Source organism: Oryctolagus cuniculus, chromosome X (assembly GCF_051225735.1).
Source record: "Oryctolagus cuniculus isolate XC-2025 breed Fujian yellow rabbit chromosome X, ASM5122573v1, whole genome shotgun sequence".
Lineage (NCBI taxonomy): Eukaryota > Metazoa > Chordata > Mammalia > Lagomorpha > Leporidae > Oryctolagus > Oryctolagus cuniculus.
The window spans coordinates 31,805,201-31,823,435 of record NC_142888.1 but is presented as its reverse complement, the minus strand read 5'-3'; the positions used below and the strand labels follow the sequence as shown (position 1 = coordinate 31,823,435).

The window sequence follows — 18,235 nt, the reverse complement described above, 5'->3', positions numbered from 1 at the left end:
CATGTCCCAAATTAGTAACTTTTATTTAATGAATATAAATTTCCAAAGTACAGCTTATGGATTACAATGGCTTCCCCCATAACGTCCCTCCCATCCACAACCCTCCCCTTTCCCACTCCCTCTCCCCTTCCATTCACATCAAGATTCATTTTCAATTCTCTTTATATACAGAAGATCAGTTTAGCATATATTAAGTAAAGATTTCAACAGTTTGCTCCCACACAGAAACATAAAGTGAAAAATACTGTTTGAGTACTAGTTATAGCATTAAATCTCAATGTACAGCACACTAAGGACAAAGATCCTACATGAGGAGTAAGTGCACAGTGACTCCTGTTGTTGACTTAACAAATTGACACTCTTGTTTATGGCCTCAGTAATCACCCTAGGCTCTTGTCATGAGCTGCCAAGGCTATGGAAGCCCCCTGAGTTCACTGACTCTGATAACTTTTAGACAAGGCCATGGTCAAAGTGGAAGTTCTCTCCTCCCTTCAGAGAAAGGTACCTCCTTCTTTGATGACCCATTCTTTCCACTGGGATCTCACTCGTGGAGATCTTTCATTTAGGTTTTTTTTTTCCCCCAGAGTGTCTTGGCTTTCCATGCCTGAAATACTCTCATGGGCATTTCAGCCGGATCTGCATGCCTTAAGGGCTGATTCTGAGGCCAGAGTGCTGTTAGGACATTTGCCATTTTATGGGTCTGCTATGTATCTCACTTCCCATGTTGGATCATTCTCTCCCTTTTTGATTCTATCAGATAGTATTTGCAGACACTATTCTTGTTTATGTGATCCCTTTGGTTCTTAGTCCTATCATTACGGTCAATTGTGAACAGAAATTGATCACTGGGACTAGTGAGATGGCATTGGTACATGCCACCTCGATGGGATTGAATTCGAATCCCCTGGTATGTTTCTAACTCTACTGTTTGAGGTAAGTCAGCTTGAGCATGTCCCGAATTGCTGCTGCTTCTTGAGGAGGGAAGAAGGCCTTGGTTGACAGGAGGAACATGGGACTGGATGTGAGAAAACCCTTCTGCTGCTTTATACATTACTGGGCTTGGTGAGTTGCCGCAAGTCCTACCATCTTTGGCCTGTTTCCTCATGTTGGGTAGGCATTGTCCAAGGCTCCTTCTCACTTTGACCTTCCCTGCTTTGCACATCAGTCTCATCTTAGCAAAGACATAGAATAAAGCACAGCCTTATGGAACAAATCTGCTTTTCATTAGGCTGATTAACAATCCCCAATTTCTAAAGAAAAGGCTAAGTTTTTAATCATTAGAACAAAGCCGGCGCCGTGGCTCAATAGGTTAATCCTCCACCTTGCGGCGCCGGCACACCGGGTTCTAGTCCCGGTTGGGGCGCCGGATTCTGTCCCGGTTGCCCCTCTTCCAGGCCAGCTCTCTGCTATGGCCAGGGAGTGCAGTGGAGGATGGCCCAGGTGCTTGGGCCCTGCACCCCATGGGAGACCAGGAAAAGCACCTGGCTCCTGGCTCCTGCCAGGATCAGCGCGGTGCGCCGGCTGCAGCGGCGGCCATTGGAGGGTGAACCAACGGCAAAGGAAGACCTTTCTCTCTCTGTCTCTCTCTCTCACTGTCCACTCTGCCTGTCAAAAAAAAAAAAAAAAAAATTAATCATTAGAACAAAGATTTAAAACAATTGAAATAAAGACCAATGAATCTACTGACATGACACAATTCTTCAAAAAGGTTAACGTGTTTGTAGAATGCTTCATTCTTTTCTGGGTATTATAAGACTTTTCTGTTTAAAAGTTTGAGACTGGGGCTGGTGTTATGGCACAGCAGGTTAAGTCACCGCTTGCAATGTTGGCATCCCATATCAGAGTGCTGGTTGGAATTCTGACTGTTTCTCTTCCTTTTTTTTTTTTTTTTTTTTTTGACAGGCAGAGTGGACAGTGAGAGAGAGAGACAGAGAGAAAGGTCTTCCTTTGCCGTTGGTTCACCCTCCAATGGCCGCCGCGGCTGGCGCGCTGCGGCCGGCGCACCGCGCTGATCCGATGGCAGGAGCCAGGAGCCAGGTGCTTTTCCTGGTCTCCCATGGGGTGCAGGGCCCAAGCACCTGGGCCATCCTCCACTGCACTCCCTGGCCACAGCAGAGGGCTGGCCTGGAAGAGGGGCAACCGGGACAGAATCCAGCGCCCCGACCGGGACTAGAACCCGGTGTGCCGGCGCCGCTAGGCGGAGGATTAGCCTAGTGAGCCGCGGCGCCGGCCCCTGACTGTTTCTCTTCCAATCCAGCTACCTGATAAGGTGCCTGGGAAGGCAACAGATGATGGCCCAAGTACTTGGGTCTGTGCCACCCCTGTGGGAGACCCATATGGAGTTCCAGGCTCCTGGCTTTGGTTGTCCCCGTTTGGGGAATGAACCAGTAGATGAAAGCTCCCCTTCCCCCATCTCCCTCTATCTGTCACTCTGCCTTTCAAATAAATAAATAAATCTTAAGAAAAGCTTCAGACTGCTTTTCATGTATCAAACCTACAGGTAATTTCAGTCTCTTCAGAGTCACTGAGTTTGTGACTTTGATCTAGGCCACTCACGTAATACAGAAGACTAGTCCCTGAAAAGAGACTTAAATTTAATAGAATTATGTCTATAAAGGATTCTGTGAGAGGATCCAGAACGTTAATAAAGAACCAGGAGAGCATCTATTACTGCAGTTGAACACTTATAACGATGTGATAAAAATCAAGATGTTTTTATTTCTTGTTGAAAAACATTGGCCAGAAGCTTCCTGTGAGTTCTGAAAAATTGCACTGAATGGCTATTTCTTAATATGTATTGAAACGGCACACCAAGATAGTTTTGTTATGAGCCAGAAGTGCTGTGAGGAGAACATTCCAGTCCACAGGAGAGTTGTGGCTGCTCTTCTGGAATGAGTTCATGATTTTTCACATTTATGTTATTTACTCTAAATATTCAAACTTTAGTCAGTGACTTCAAATGGTAAACAAATACTGTAACACCAGTTGATATTAAAACTGGATTTTTTTTTCTTTTTAAAATTTTAGGTGACATTTGATCCAGAGGTATTCTTCAACATTTTGCTGCCTCCAATTATTTTCCATGCTGGGTACAGTCTCAAGAAGGTAAGACGTTTTTACCACCAATTTCTTAAAGCGTGTGACTCTCTGTGCTAATTTACCTGCATAATTTAGTTTTTCTCTTCTCCCAGATTGCTTATTACCATGTTCTGCACCCACTCAGAGACTTCAGTTGACTCATTACCAGTGACTCATTTCTGTTGTAAAATCTGAGGCTCTCATACATTACCAGTGGGAACATTAAATGGTACAGAGACTCTGGAAAACAAGTTGAAATTGCTGCAAGACCTAGAAACGTCCTGCCTAAAGATTGATCTCAGAGAAATGAAAAATTCCGTTCACACGAAAACCTTAATAATGGTGCTGCTTACAGCCTGACCTCATAGATTGAAGACAGATGCCCCTGAGTCCCCTTGTCACTCAGTCATGGTCACAGTGAAGGAGGCTGAAATGGGGAGAGCCTAGGAATCTGGACCTGCCAAGGTTACCTCTTCTGCTCAGAGTAGAGGCTAGAGGAGCCAGAACAGATCCCCCATCTTACCCAAGGGCGTCAAGACTACAAGTAAGGGTCAAGTCTGTTTTCCCTTCCAGAGATCAAGTGACCCCTTGATGTCTTACTGTACCACCTTCAGGGTGCAGGGAATGGGGGAGAGGAATTGGACATAAATCCCCTCTCCACCATGGGTGCTTGAAAAGCAGAAGGCTGTGTGTTTCTGCACATCAGCCTGCCACATCTGTGCACTCACATGTGGAGTGTCCTGCATTTTACTGATGAGGAAACTAACCTCAGAATGATTCATGGTGCGTGTGAGGTTATACAGTGGTATGCTACTGAATCAAGGGTATGCCCTCTCTGACTTCAGGGCCAAGTGGTGTTCCTTTGTACTCTGTTGCTTCTAGGAGCAAGTTTTCTATACAAAAGAAGAAAAACTCGTTTTCCTAACTTAGTTGGGAGGTTGCCAAATTCATCTGAATCTGTGTGTCATTTATTGACATGTGATACATAGATGGTTATTATGGGTGTAAATAATGCTAGTCTTCACTTAAAGGGAGAACTTGGGATCTTCAGGGCCCATGGATGATGAAGAATTCAGTATTTTAAATAGCTATTCTTAATGTATAATCATAGCTGTTTTAAAATGAAACCAAATCGTGGGTTGTGAAAGCCACTCTAATGGTTGATGAACAACTTAGTTTTTTTTAATAACCTCCCCTTTGTCAGCCTTATTTTCTCCAAAGAAAAGCAAATAACAAGCTCTGCCGGTTCCCAATTTAAGTGATTTTGGAAATGCTAACCTTTCAGGTTATCATCTATTAGTTTAGACTATTTCCTTTTAAAATATTATTCACAGAGGCACTTAAATAGTTGATTCTGATGATTGCTATCTCTGATTAAGCCTGTTGTCAATTAAATGTTTAATAAACATTTCCTCCACTTAAATGATGGTCTGTAGATAGCTATATTCAGACACTCTGACTAATACACAAATACCTGTATGCAGACCTGGTTTTTTTTTTTTTGAAAGCTTTTGTTTAATAAACATAGATTTCATAGGTAGAGCTTTTGGAATATAGCAGTTCTTCCTCCCATACCCTCCCTCCCACTCCTAAACCATCCCACCTCCTACTCTCTCTCCCATCCCATTCTTCATCAAGAATCATTTTATCTTTATATGCAGAAGATCAACTCTATACTAAGCAAAGATTTCAACAGTTTGTACCCACACAGACACACAAAATATAAAGTACTGTTTGAAGATTAGTTAATTCTCATAGTACAGCTCATTAAGGACAGAGGTCCAACGTGGGGAGCAAGTACACGGTGACTCCTGTTGTTGATTTAACAATTGACACTCTTATGTATGACGTCAGTGATCCCCCGAGGCTCTTGTCATGAGCTGCCTAGGCTATGGAAGCCTTTTGAATCCACAAACTCCATCAGTAATTAGACAGGGCCATAATCAAAGTGGAAGTTCTCTCCTCCCTTCAGAGAAAAGCACATCCTTCTTTGATGGCTGGGCCTTTTTTTTTTTTTTTTTTTTTTTTTTTTGACAGGCAGAGTGGACAGAGAGAGAGACAGAGAGAAAGGTCTTCCTTTTGCCGTTGGTTCACCCTCAAATGGCCGCCGCAGCCTGCGCGCTGTGGCTGGTGCACCGCGCTGATCGGAAGGCAGGAGCCAGGTGCTTCTCCTGGTCTCCCATGGGGTGCAGGGCCCAAGCACTTGGGCCATCCTCCACTGCACTCCCTGGCCACAGCAGAGAGCTGGCCTGGAAGAGGGGCAACCGGGAAAGAATCCGGCGCCCCGACCGGGACTAGAACCCGGTGTGCCGGCGCCGCAAGGCAGAGGGTTAGCCTATTGAGCCGGGGCGCCAGCTTGGGCCTTTTTTATAACTTGGATTTTTGTGCGATTACTCATGCTCGTGGCTTGCTAATAGGACTCTGAAAAGGAAAGAACTCACCTCCTGAACCCTTCATTTTGGGCTCGCTCACTCAGTCCCTCACTCAACATGTTAAAACTTGTTGGGGCCAGCGCCATGGCTTACTTGGCTAATCCTCCACCTGCAGCGCCGGTACCCCGGGTTCTAGTCCTGGTTGGGGTTCCAGGTTCTGTCCTGGTTGCTCCTCTTTCAGTCTAGCTCTCTGCTGTGGCCCAGGAGGGCAGTGGAGGATGGCCCAAGTGCTTGGGCCCTTGCACCTGCATGGGAGACCAGGAACAGGCACCTGGCTCCTGGCTTCGGATCGGCGCAGCGCCGGTCATAGTGGCTGTTAGGGGAGTGAACCAATGGAAGGAAGACCTTTCTCTCTGTCTCTCTCTCTCACTGTCTAACTCTGCCTGTTAAAAAAAAAAAAAAAACTTGTTGGTAAAGGGGAGAATATAGGATTTTCAAAACCAAGAAGTAAGAATGTAAGACTTAGAATGGTATAGCTAGGAATTAAGATTTTGGATGGAGAGAGGGAGAGGGAGAGAGAGAGAGAGAGAGGAGAAAGGAAGAGAGAGGGGAAGAGAGTATTCTTATCTACTGGTTTACTCCCTGGATATCTCTAATGGCCAGGGCTGGCTGGGACCAAAGCCCAGAACCAGAAACTCAATCCAAGTCTCCCATGTAGGTGGTGGGAACCCAATTGTGCCATCAGCACTCCTCAGCGGGTCTACATTGGCAGGAAGCTGGGGTCAGGAGTCAGGGGTGGAACTCAAACCTGAGCCCTCTGATGTAGGACACAGGTGTCTTAACTCCTCCAGGCGTAGATCCCTGAAGGGCTTTCCACAGCCTGGCATCATCTCCTTTTGTCTCTTCTTACTGTTCTCTGAGGGAGAAAAGTAGAGAGGACTGAGTCAGTTGTGGCTATATTGTAGCCAGCTAAGCATATGGGACTAAAGATCTAGGATTTCACTCAGTACCTCCTGCCCTTCATTCCCCAGAGGGAAGTGGTGGGAATGGAGGAGTTCCGTAGCAGGGTAGCTTATGTAGTGAGAGTGCAGTGCGCTGGGGTAAGGAAACTGGCTGTGCAGTTAGTTCTGGGGCTGCGGTTTAGTGGACATGTGACTGACTTTAGGCAGCTCATGTTGTCTCTCTGAGCCTTCGGTTTCTCTTATACAAGATGGTCCAGATAACACTTTCCTGATGGGGTGGTTGTGAGAATTGGGTGGGCTAACATGTGGGAGAGTACTTTGTGAACTATGAAGTAAGTATACATTTAAGTACAAGGTGTGATACACAAATAAGGAATAGATCTCTTCAAGGTTCAAGAACATTTCAGTTCACATCAGCAGATGTGAATTCAGGATGAGTAATTGTGTGTGTGTCTGTGTGTGTGATTTTAGAATATATTATGAATGTGATTTTGGTGGCAGATTATATTCCTGATTTTTTACTTCGGCTAATGCCATGAACATGAATCTATCTGATGCATATTCAAACTCACCAGGGGATTATCACTCCCAAAGAGAGCTGAGCAGCAGGGCACATCTGGGAGGGAAATTTATTTCTGGATATTTCACATGCTTGTCATTGGTCTCATGCCGTGAACTAGCACTCCCTGACCTCAGTTTGTGGTGGAGCTTTCGGTGGGTTCACAATTGTTGGCTTTTTTCAAGTCTGATTTTTGAAAAAGAATTGGTGTATAAATGTATTAGATTAAGGCCGGCGCCGTGGCTCAATAGGCTAATCCTCCGCCTTGCGGCGCCGGCACACCGGGTTCTAGTCCCGGCCGGGGCGCCGGATTCTGTCCCGGTTGCCCCTCTTCCAGGCCAGCTCTCTGCTGTGGCCCAGGAGTGCAGTGGAGGATGGCCCAAGTGCTTGGGTCCTGCCCCCCATGGGAGACCAGGAGCACCACCTGGCTCCTGCCTTCAGATTGGCGCGGTGAGCTGGCTGCAGTGTGCCGGCCGCAGCGGCCATTTGAGGGTGAACCAACGGCAAAAGGAAGACCTTTCTGTCTCTCTCTCTCACTGTCCACTCTGCCTGTCCAAAAAAAAAAAAATGTATTAGATTAAAAAGAGACGGACAGTGATTCAGGAGGCAAACATAATGTGTCCATGATACATACAGACAGCGCCCTCATTTGGTGACTGCCAGCATGGCAATCCCTTGAAGGAATCTCTTCTGCACAGCTGGCTTAGGGGCAGTAGGCATCCCTTGACACCTCAGGGCCTCACTCGGGGCAAGCACTGGGGAAGGCTGAGGCCCAGGCCTCAGACCCAGTGTCTTCCATGCAGGCCAGAGGACACCTGCAGCCATTTTTTGGTCATTCTTCTGGTGATTGCCTGGTGCAGGCTGGGTGCTTCCTGTCTTTCCTGGTTGGCAGTTGGCATGCTGGAGCTCTGCCACCTTTTTTTTTAATTTTTAGCTACAGTATTCCTTACCCATGTTTGACGACGGTGTTTGAAGGATTTTTGTCTGTTTTCCCCTCAGAATATACCACAGGCCTAATAACTTGTAAGATGTAAGTGTGTGTGTATTTTATTTTATTTTATTTATTTATTTATTTTGACAGGCAGAGTGGACAGTGAGAGAGAGAGAGACAGAGAGAAAAGTCTTCCTTTGCCGTTGGTTCACCCTCCAATGGCCGGCGCGGCCGGCGCGCTGTGGCCGGCGCACCGTGCTGATCCGATGGCAGGAGCCAGGTGCTTCTCCTGGTCTCCCATGGGGTGCAGGGCCCAAGCACTTGGGCCATCCTCCACTGCACTCCCGGGCCACAGCAGAGAGCTGGCCTGGAAGAGGGGCAACCGGGACAGAATCCGGCGCCCTGACCAGGACTAGAACCCGGTGTGCCGGCGCTGCAAGGCGGAGGATTAGCCTAGTGAGCTGCGGCGCTGGCCAGTGTGTGTATTTTAAGGTAACCAATGAGTGTGCAGAAGCAGTAAGAGGATTGCAGGATTTTTTTTTTTTTTTGCCTCTTTCTGAGCTATTGCTAGATCTTATATTGGTGTGAGTTTTGTCCTATATAAACTTGTCTACCTTGAATGGAAGGAACTACCTGCTACTCATTTCTCCACATCCAGCTCTATGGTCCCTCTTGCCCAGGCTCCAAGGATGAATCCAGATGAATATAAGGAGATGCTTCAGGGCCTGAGAACAGGTATTTAGGACTGTGTTTTCTGAAGCCGAATTAAGCAGAAAGCATCTTAGATAGCAATTTTCATACTTGATTTGTTTCCATTGTAAATCTAAAATGATCTTCTAAGGTACCATCAGAACTGGAAGTGGGCTGGCGCTGTGGCTCAATAGGCTAATCCTCTGCCTGCGGCACCAGCACCCTGGGTTCTAGTCCCGGTTGGGGCGCCGGATTCTGTCCCGGTTGCTCCTCTTCCAGGCCAGCTCTCTGCCTGTGGCCAGGGAGTGCAGTGGAGGATGGCCCAAATCCTTGGGCCCTGCACTTGCATGGGAGACCAGGAGAAGCACCTGGTTCCTGCCATCGGATCAGCGCAGTGCGCCAGCCATAGTGCGCTGGCCACAGTGGCCATTGGAGGGTGAACCAACAACGGAAAAGGAAGACCTTTCTCTCTCTCTCTCTCTCTCTCACTGTCCACTCTGCCTGTCAAAAAAAAAAAAAAAAAGAAAAAAGAAAAAAAAAAGAACTGGAAGTGACTAGCTGAATCATGAAGTAGCATACTTGGATTAAATAAATTAAAATGATTGGTTGAGGCCAGCGTTATGGTGTAGCAGGTACAGCTACTCTGTCTGTGATGCCTGCATCCCATATGAGCACCTGTTCTAGACTTCCGATCCAGCTACCTGCTAATGCACCTGGGAAAGCAGCAGAATATGGCCCAAGTGCTTGGGCCCCTGCACCCACGTGGGAGACCCAGATGAAGCTCCTGGCTCCTGGCTTCAGCCTGGCCCAGCCCTGGACATTGTGGCCATTTGGGGAGCAAGCCAGTGGATGGAAGAATTTTTCATTCTCTCCCTGTCTCCCTGTCTCCCTCTCTCTCCCTCCCTCTCTCCCTCTCTCCCTCTTTCCCTCTTTCCTTCTCTCCCTCTCCCCCCTCCATCCTCCTTCTCTCCTCTCTGTAGCTGCGCCTTTCAAATAAATAAAAACCAGATCCTTTAAAAAATGATTGGTCTAAACCTCAGCTTTAAGTGAAGTGAGCACTGATGCTGGAAACCTGCTTGACAAACTCCCCCTTTTCCTTTAAAAATTCTCTTACTACTTTGTAAATTGGGAACAGCATATTTGGGACTAAAGTGACTGCCTTCCCCTGGGTGGCCACTTGAATAAACCTGTTTCCTTGCATCAAAAAGAAAATGATTGGCCTATTTACATCTCCTAGTACACATTGTGTGCATGCATGCGTGTGTACACACACACACACACACATGCGCACGCACGCACTTGCTGTAATTTTATATAATCAGCCTGAGTAGTTTTTATTGAAAACTTAGTCATACCTTGCTTATTTTCTCAGTGATTGGAAGTGCAGAGGATATTTTAAAACCATGACGTTTTAGGCTAAGTGGCCTTATTCAGGAGTGATTTCAGTTCTCTCTTGATGTAATGGAGGAAGTAAGTAGTTTCACTTTTCAGAGAATGTTAATATGTTTCTCGCATTCACTGTCAGACAATCACAATGTAATTCCTGTTCTTTTGTTTTATTCAGAGGCACTTTTTCAGAAATCTTGGGTCTATTCTGGCCTATGCCTTCTTGGGGACTGCTGTTTCCTGCTTCATTATTGGGTGAGTGAACCTTTGTCACATGAGCAAATCAGCATCCTTTCCAAAGGGATGAGATCCACATGGATGCACAGAGTCAGTATTTTTGATGTTTTTCATGATGGTAGTTAGAATGGACAGTTACACTGTCCAGTATGATAGCTATTAGTTGCATGTGCATAGTTAAATTAAAATTTAGGTTCATTAGGAACAGGCATTTGGTGTAGTAGCTAACTAAGACACTACTTGGGATGCCTGCATTCCATGTCAGGGTGCCTGGGTTGGAGTCTGGGTTCTGCTTCTAGTTCCAGCTTCTTGCTAATGTGCATTGTTGGAGGCAGCAGGTGTTGGCTCAAGCAGTTAGATATCTGCCACCCAACTGGGAGACCTGGATTGAGCTCTTGGCTCCTGGCTTTGGCCAGGTCCAGCCCAGGCCAAACATTGTGGACATTGGGGAGTGAACTGACAGATGGAAGATCTCAATATCTCTCCCTATCCCCGCCCCTGTCCCTGTCCCTCTCCCTCATCTCTTAGTGCCCGAAAGTAAGGAAGTACACAGAAGACAAACAGAAGGATGTGGGTCATGTCAGAGGGACACAAGAAAAAAACGTGTAAAGCCACTGTTTTCTTCCTTTCCATACTTTACTCTTCAGAAGTCACTGTGTGCAGCCCATATGCAAAGCAGGGTGGGAAGGGCTAAGCTACATCAAGGTTAACATTAGCAGTGATAAGCCGTGATGACAGTGTGTACCCTTGATGTATGATAAGGATACTTGACTGCTCTTGTCTTCCACCCAAAAACATATTACCTCAATGGACCCATGAGATAAAAATTAGGCAAAGCTGAACTGTAGGGCATTATACAAAATATCTGACTGGTACTCCTCAAAAATTGGTAGGCAGTGACACAGTCCTCACCACAGAGAGTCTCATTATTAAGAGGGTTGGCTGTAGGCTACAATGAGTCAGTTCCCTGACTGTTTTCACTCCCCTAACCCCTACAGCTGCTGCTACCACAGGCATACATGCACATATGTACCACACTTTTTTAAAAAAAAAAGATTTATTTATTTGAAAGGCAGAGTTATAAAGAGGCAGAAGCAGAGAGAGAGAGAGAGGATCTTCCACTCACTGGTTCACTCCCCAAATGGCTGCAATGGCCAGGGCTGGGCCAGGCCTAAGCCAGGAGCCTGGAGCCAGGAGCTTTTTCTGGGTCTCCCATGTGGGTACAGGGACTCAAGCACTTGGGCTGTCCTCTGCTGCTCTCCCAGGCACATTAGCAGGGAGCTGGATTGCAAGTGTAGTAGCCAGAACTCAAACTGGTGCCCATATGGGATGTTGGCTCTGTGGGCATCAGCTTTACCTGCTATGCCGCAGTGCCAGCCCCCACACTTTTGTAATATGTGCACCAGGCCTTTTAATACTCCCCACTCCTCCCACTGTGTAAGCTGTAGGAAATGTGCTCCAGCCAAGCTGAAGATGTAACTTCGATGTAACTTCGATCCTTCTTAGATCACGTCATATCCTGCACAGCATAAGAAGGGGTGCTGCGGGCCTACCTGGCTCGTGCGAAGAGTGAGAGGCCAGATGCCTGTGTTTAGAGAGATTGGCCTCTTTCCTCTTTGAGATAATCTTTGACAGAGGAGGCAGTAATAGGTCAATCACTGGGATCTGTGTGATAAGCCCATTTTTTTTTCCTCTGCAGCTTCCAGTCCAGTCATTTCCATGACTTTAAATATACTGTTTTAGAACCTTGGAGTTTTGCAGCAATTGATTACACATTGTATGGATTTCTCCCTGACCCACTTGCTTAAGATGCCTTTTCTTGTTGCTAATTAAACACCTTACTTCATTGCTGCTGTCGTTGTTAGTGAACATGCCTTTTAAAAATAAAAAGTTCAGGGGCTTCAACAAGATGACCTTAACCACAGACCATTACTTGGTACTGAGGTCCTGTTTGCCTGTGTTCCTGGGAAGTGTGCATCCATAGCAGCTGCCTGGTGGTTTCATAGATCTCCCTTCCAAGTACAGTGTGCTAGGCTGCTTGAGTTATCTTCACCTGACAGGTTTACCTTGCCTTCTTATAGAAATCTCATGTATGGTGTGGTGAAGCTCATGAAGATTGTGGGACAGCTCTCAGACAAATTTTACTACACGGATTGTCTCTTTTTTGGAGCAATTATCTCTGCTACTGACCCGGGTATGTCCATATTTGGTTTAATCATTATGATTTTCTGTTACTGAGATCTTGGAGAATTTGGGGCAATCATTAACTTTGGTTGCAATAGGGAGACTGTAGTATTAACATGGAATGGTAGAGGAAGTGACTGGTAGGAGAGTTGAATAAATGTAGACAGCCATTCTGAGAATGGTATACATTTCCCTTTTATTGTTGTTGTGGTGGTGGTGGTGGTAGAATGCACAACATAAAATTTGCCATTTCTGCATGTATAACTCATTAGTGTTAAGTCTGTTCACAGTGCTGTGCAACCAAGCTCCAAATGTTTTTCATCTTCAAAATTGAAACTCTACTCATTGAACACAACCCCTTCCTATTCTCAGCCCCTGGAAACCACCGTTGTACTTTCTGTTTCTATGAACTTGCTTACTCTAAGATCACTTGAATAAGCAGAATCATGGTATTTGTCCTTGGGTATCTGGCTTATTTCATATTTAGCTTGACATTCTCAAACTTCATTTGTGTTATAGCATATGTCATAATTTCTTTCTTTTTCAGGCTGAAGAATAATCCATTGTATGTCTATACTACATTTTGTTTATTCATTCATCTGTCACTAGGCCCTTGGGTTGTTTACACTGGTATTTCCTTTTGCCTTTTATTTTAAATGACTAATTCGGTCATAATTTTTACAATTAGACTGTTTTCTTTTTCAGTGTTGTGCTTTTGCCCTCTTTTAGGAAACATATAATTTAGTTTAAATAATACCTTTTCTTAGTGGAAACACATGGGTACCTATAGTGAGTGTAATTTAATTTGTAATCACCTTTTGTGCTGCGTTCTTGCATGATTGCACACTGTGATGTGGTTTCTTAGTCATAAATCTCTTACCTTGTTTTTTCAAGTGTTAGTTGAACCAGTTCTTAAAAGTGGAATTATTACGTGCCACACCTTCCTCACAGCTCAAAAACAAAAAGCTCTCCTCTGTGTTGGAACTTACAATGAAATCTGTTTGCATAAAGCAGATACAGCTATTCTTTTCTCCAGTGCCAACAATTGAGGGTATGGCCAGCCCTTCATGTCTGCAGCTTTTGCTTCCTTGGGTTCAACCAACTGCAGATTGGAAATATTGGGAAAAACATTCGTATTTGTACTGAGCATGTACAGACTATTTCTCCCCTTGATATTATTCCCTAAACAACACAGTATATTAACTGTGTACAGGGCCAGCGTTGTGGTACAGTGGGTTAGGCTGCTTCTTGTGATGCCAACATCCCATATCAGAATATTTGGTCCCGGATGCTTTGCTTCGGATCCAGCTCCCTGCAAATGTGCCTGGGCAGGCAGTAGAAGGTGACCCAAGTGCTCGGGTCCCTGCCAGTCACATGGGAGATCTGGATGGAGCTCCAGGCTCCTGGCTTCATCCTGGCCCAGCTCTGGCTGTTGTAACCATTTGGGGAGTGAACCAGTAGATGGAATATTCTCTCCCTCTCTTCCTCTCTCCCTCTCTCTCTCACATACACACATACACACTCACTTTCTCTGCCTTTCAAATAAAATCTTTGAAAAATAATTACTGTATATATAGCATTTACATTGTATTAGGTATTATAAGTAATCTAGACATGATATAAAGTATAGGGGAAGATGTGTGTAGCTTCTGTGTGAATGCTATGCTATCTCATATAAGCGACTTGAGCATCTGCAGATTTTAATATCCTTGGGGGGATCCTGGAACCAATGCCCCATGGATGCCAGGACAAGATCATCATATATCTTTTTTTTTTTATCTTTTATTTAATGAATATAAATTTCCAAAGTATGTCTCATGGGTTACAATGGCTTTCCCCCCCATACCGTCCCTCCCACCCACCACCCTCCCCTTTCCCACTCCCTCTCCCCTTCCATTCACATCAAGATTCATTTTCGATTATCTTAGTATACAGAAGATCAGCTTAGTATACCTTAAGTAAGGATTTCAACAGTTTGTTCCCACACAGAAACATAAAGTGAAAAATAATAGATGATTTTTTTTAAATGATGATGAAATCAGATCAGACCTATTGTCATGTTTAATCCCAGTGAGAGTCAAGTTGGGAATTGATAGTTTCTTTTCTTTTTTTTTTTTTTAACAGAAGATCAGTTTAGTGTACATTAAGTAAAGATTTCAACAGTTTGCACCCCCATAGAAACACAAAGTGAAATATACTGTTTGAGTACTCGTTATAGCATTAAGCCTCAGTGTACAGCACATTAAGGACAGAGATCCTACATGAGGAGTAAGTGCACAGTGACTCCTGTTGTTGACTTTACAAATTGACACTCCTGTTTATGGCATCAGTAATCTCCCTATGCACCAGTCATGAGTTTCCAAGGCTATGGAAGCCCTCTGAGTTCTCCGATTCTTATCTTGTTTAGACAAGGTCATAGTCAAAGTGGAGGTTCTCTCCTCCCTTCAGAGAAAGGCACCTCCCTCTTTGAAGACCTGTTCTTTCCACTGGGATCTCACTCACAGAGATCTTTTTGCCAGAGTGTCTTGGCTTTCCATGCCTGAAATACTCTCATGGGCTTTTCAGCCAGATCCGAGTGCCTTTAGGGCTGATTCTGAGGCCAGAGTGCTATTTAGGACATCTGCCATTCTATGAGTCTGCTGAGTATCTCACTTCCCATGTTGGATCACTCTCCCCTTTATTTATTCTATCGGTTAGTGTTAGCAGATACTAGACTTGTTTATGTGCTCCCTTTGACTCTTAGTCCTTTCATTATGATCAATTGTGAACTGAAATTGATCACTTGGAATAGTGAGATGGCATTGGCACATGCCACCTTGATGGGATTGAATTGGAATCCCCTGGTATGTTTCCAACTCTACCAATTGGGGCAAGTCAGCCCGAGCATGCCCCAAATTATACATCTCTTCCCTCTCTTATTCCCACTTTTATGTTTAACAGGGATCACATTTCAGTTAATTTTCAACACTTAAGAATAACTGTGTGATAATTACAGAATTAAACCAGTCATATTAAGTAGAACAGACAAAAAAAAAAATACTATGAGGGATAATGTATTAAGTTGTCCATTAGCAGTCAGGGCTATGCTGATCAAGTCACCATTTCTCATAGTGTCCATTTCACTTCAGGAGGTTTCCTTTTTGGTGTTCAGTCAGTTGTCACCGATCAGGGAGAACATATGGTATTTGTCCCTTTGGGACTGGCTTACTTCACTCAGCATGATGTGTTCCAGATTCCTCCATTTTGTTGCAAATGACTGGATTTCGTTGTTTCTTACTGCGGTATAGTATTCTAAAGAATACATATCCCATAATTTCTTTATCCAGTCTACCATTGATGGGCATTTAGGTTGGTTCCAGGTCTTGGCTATTGTGAATTGTGCTGCAGTAAACATTAGGGTGCAGACCTCTTTTTTCTTTATCAATTTAAACTCCTTTGGGTAAATTCCAAGGAGTGGGATGGCTGGGTCGAACGGTAGGGTTATATTCAGGTTTCTGAGGAATCTCCAGACTGATTTCCATAGTGGCTTAACCAGTTTGCATTCCCACCAACAGTGGGTTAGTGTCCCTTTTTCCCCACATCCTCGCCAGCATCTGTTGTTGGTAGATTTCTGTATGTGAGCCATTCTAACCGGGGTGAGGTGAAACCTCATTGTGCTTTTGATTTGCATTTCCCTGATTGCTAGTGACCTTGAACATTTTTTCATGTGCCTGTTGGCCATTTGGATTTCCTCTTTTGAAAAATGTCTATTGAAGTCCTTGGCCCATCTCTTAAGTGGGTTGTTGGTTTTGTTTTTGTGGAGTTTCTTGATCTCTTTGTAGATTCTGGTTATTAACCCTTTATCTGTTGCATAGTTTGCAAATATTTTTTCCCATTCTGTCGGTTGTCTCTTCACTCTCCTGACTGTTTCTTTTGCAGTAAAGAAACTTCTCAATTTGATGCAATCCCAATAGTTGATTTTGGCTTTGACTGTCTGTGCCTCCCGGGTCTTTTCCAGAAATTCTTTGCCTGTGCCAATATCTTGAAGGGTTTCTCCAATGTTCTCTAATAACTTAATGGTGTCAGGACGTAGATTTAGGTCTTTAATCCACGTTGAGTGGATTTTTGTGTAAGGTGTAAGGTAGGGGTCTTGCTTCATGCTTCTGCACGTGGAAATCCAGTTTTCCCAGCACCATTTATTGAATAGACTGTCCTTGCTCCAGGAATTAGTTTTAGATCCTTGATCAAATATAAGTTGGCTGTAGATGTTTGGGTTGATTTCTGGTGTTTCAATTCTGTTCCATTGGTCTATCCATCTGTTTCTGTACCAGTACCATGCTGTTTTGATTACAACTGCCCTGTAGTATGTCCTGAAGTCTGGTATTGTGATGCCTCCGGCTTTGTTTTTGTTGTACAAGATTGCTTTAGCTATTCGAGGTCTCTTGTGCCTCCATATGAATTTCAGCATCATTTTTTCTAGATCTGCGAAGAATGTCTTTGGTATCTTGATTGGGATTGCATTGAATCTATAAATTGCTTTTGGGAGAATGGACATTTTGATGATGTTGATTCTTCCAATCCATGAGCATGGAAGATTTTTCCATTTTTTGGTATCCTCTTCTATTTCTTTCTTTAAGGTTTTGTAATTTTCATCGTAGAGATCTTTAACGTCCTTGGTTAAGTTTATTCCAAGGTATTTGATTGTTTTTGTAGCTATTGTGAATGGGATTGATCTTAGCAGTTCTTTCTCAGTCATGGCATTACTTGTGTATACAAGGCTGTTGATTTTTGTGCATTGATTTTATATCCTGCCACTTTGCCAAACTCCTCTATGAGTTCCAATAGTCTCTTAGTAGAGTTCTTTGGATCCTCTAAGTACAGAATCATATCGTCTGCAAAGAGGGATAGTTTGACTTCTTCCTTCTCAATTTGTATTCCTTTGATTTCTTTTTCTTGTCTGATGGCTCTGGCTAAAACTTCCAGAACTATGTTAAATAGCAGTGGTGAGAGTGGGCATCCCTGCCTGGTGCCAGATTTCAGTGGAAATGCTTCCAACTTTTCCCCATTCAATAGGATGCTGGCTGTGGGTTTTTTATAAATTGCTTTGATTATATTGAGGAATGTTCCTTCTATACCCAATTTGCTTAGAGTTTTCATCATGAAAGGGTGTTGAATTTTATCAAATGCTTTCTCTGCATCAATTGAGATAATCATATGGTTTTTCTTCTGCAGTCTGTTAATGTGGTGAATCACATTGATTGATTTGCGAATGTTGAACCATCCCTGCATACCAGGGATGAATCCCACTTGGTCTGGGTGGATGATTTTCCTGATGTGTTGTTGTATTCTGTTGGCCAGAATTTTATTGAGGATTTTTGCATCTATGTTCATCAGGGATATTGGTCTGTAATTTTCTTTCAGTGCTGCATCTTTCTCTGGCTTAGGGATTAAGGTGATGCTGGCTTCATAGAAAGAATTTGGGAGGATTCCCTCTTCTTCGATTGTTCTGAATAGTTTGAGAAGAAATGGGATTAGTTCTTCTTTAAATGTCTGGTAGAATTCAGCAGTGAATCCATCTGGTCCTGGGCTTTTCTTTGTTGGGAGGGCCTTTATTACTGTTTCAATTTCTGTTTCAGTTATGGGTCTATTTAGGTTTTCGATGTCTTCATGGTTCAATTTTGGTAGATTGCATGTGTCCAGGAATCTATCCATTTCTGATAGGTTTTCCTGTTTGCTGGCATACAGGTCCTTGTAGTAATTTCTGATGATTCTTTTTATTTCTGTGGTGTCTGTTGTTACGTTTCCTTTTTCATCTCTGATTTTATTGATTTGGGTCTTTTCTCTTCTTTTTTTAGTT

The 18,235-nt window shown here is 44.1% G+C and overlaps 1 protein-coding gene across 2 annotated transcripts in view; it reads left to right on the top strand.

Annotated features, from left to right (window-relative positions):
* Positions 1 to 18,235, top strand: part of SLC9A7 (solute carrier family 9 member A7) — a 174,351-nt gene that overhangs the window by 82,562 nt on the left and 73,554 nt on the right. For both annotated transcript variants that reach the window (XM_008272522.5, XM_008272523.5), the window contains exons 3-5: positions 3,028 to 3,105; positions 10,157 to 10,233; positions 12,297 to 12,409. In XM_008272522.5, coding sequence (XP_008270744.2) covers positions 3,028 to 3,105; positions 10,157 to 10,233; positions 12,297 to 12,409 — 268 coding nt within the window. The remainder of the gene's footprint in view (positions 1 to 3,027; positions 3,106 to 10,156; positions 10,234 to 12,296; positions 12,410 to 18,235) is intronic.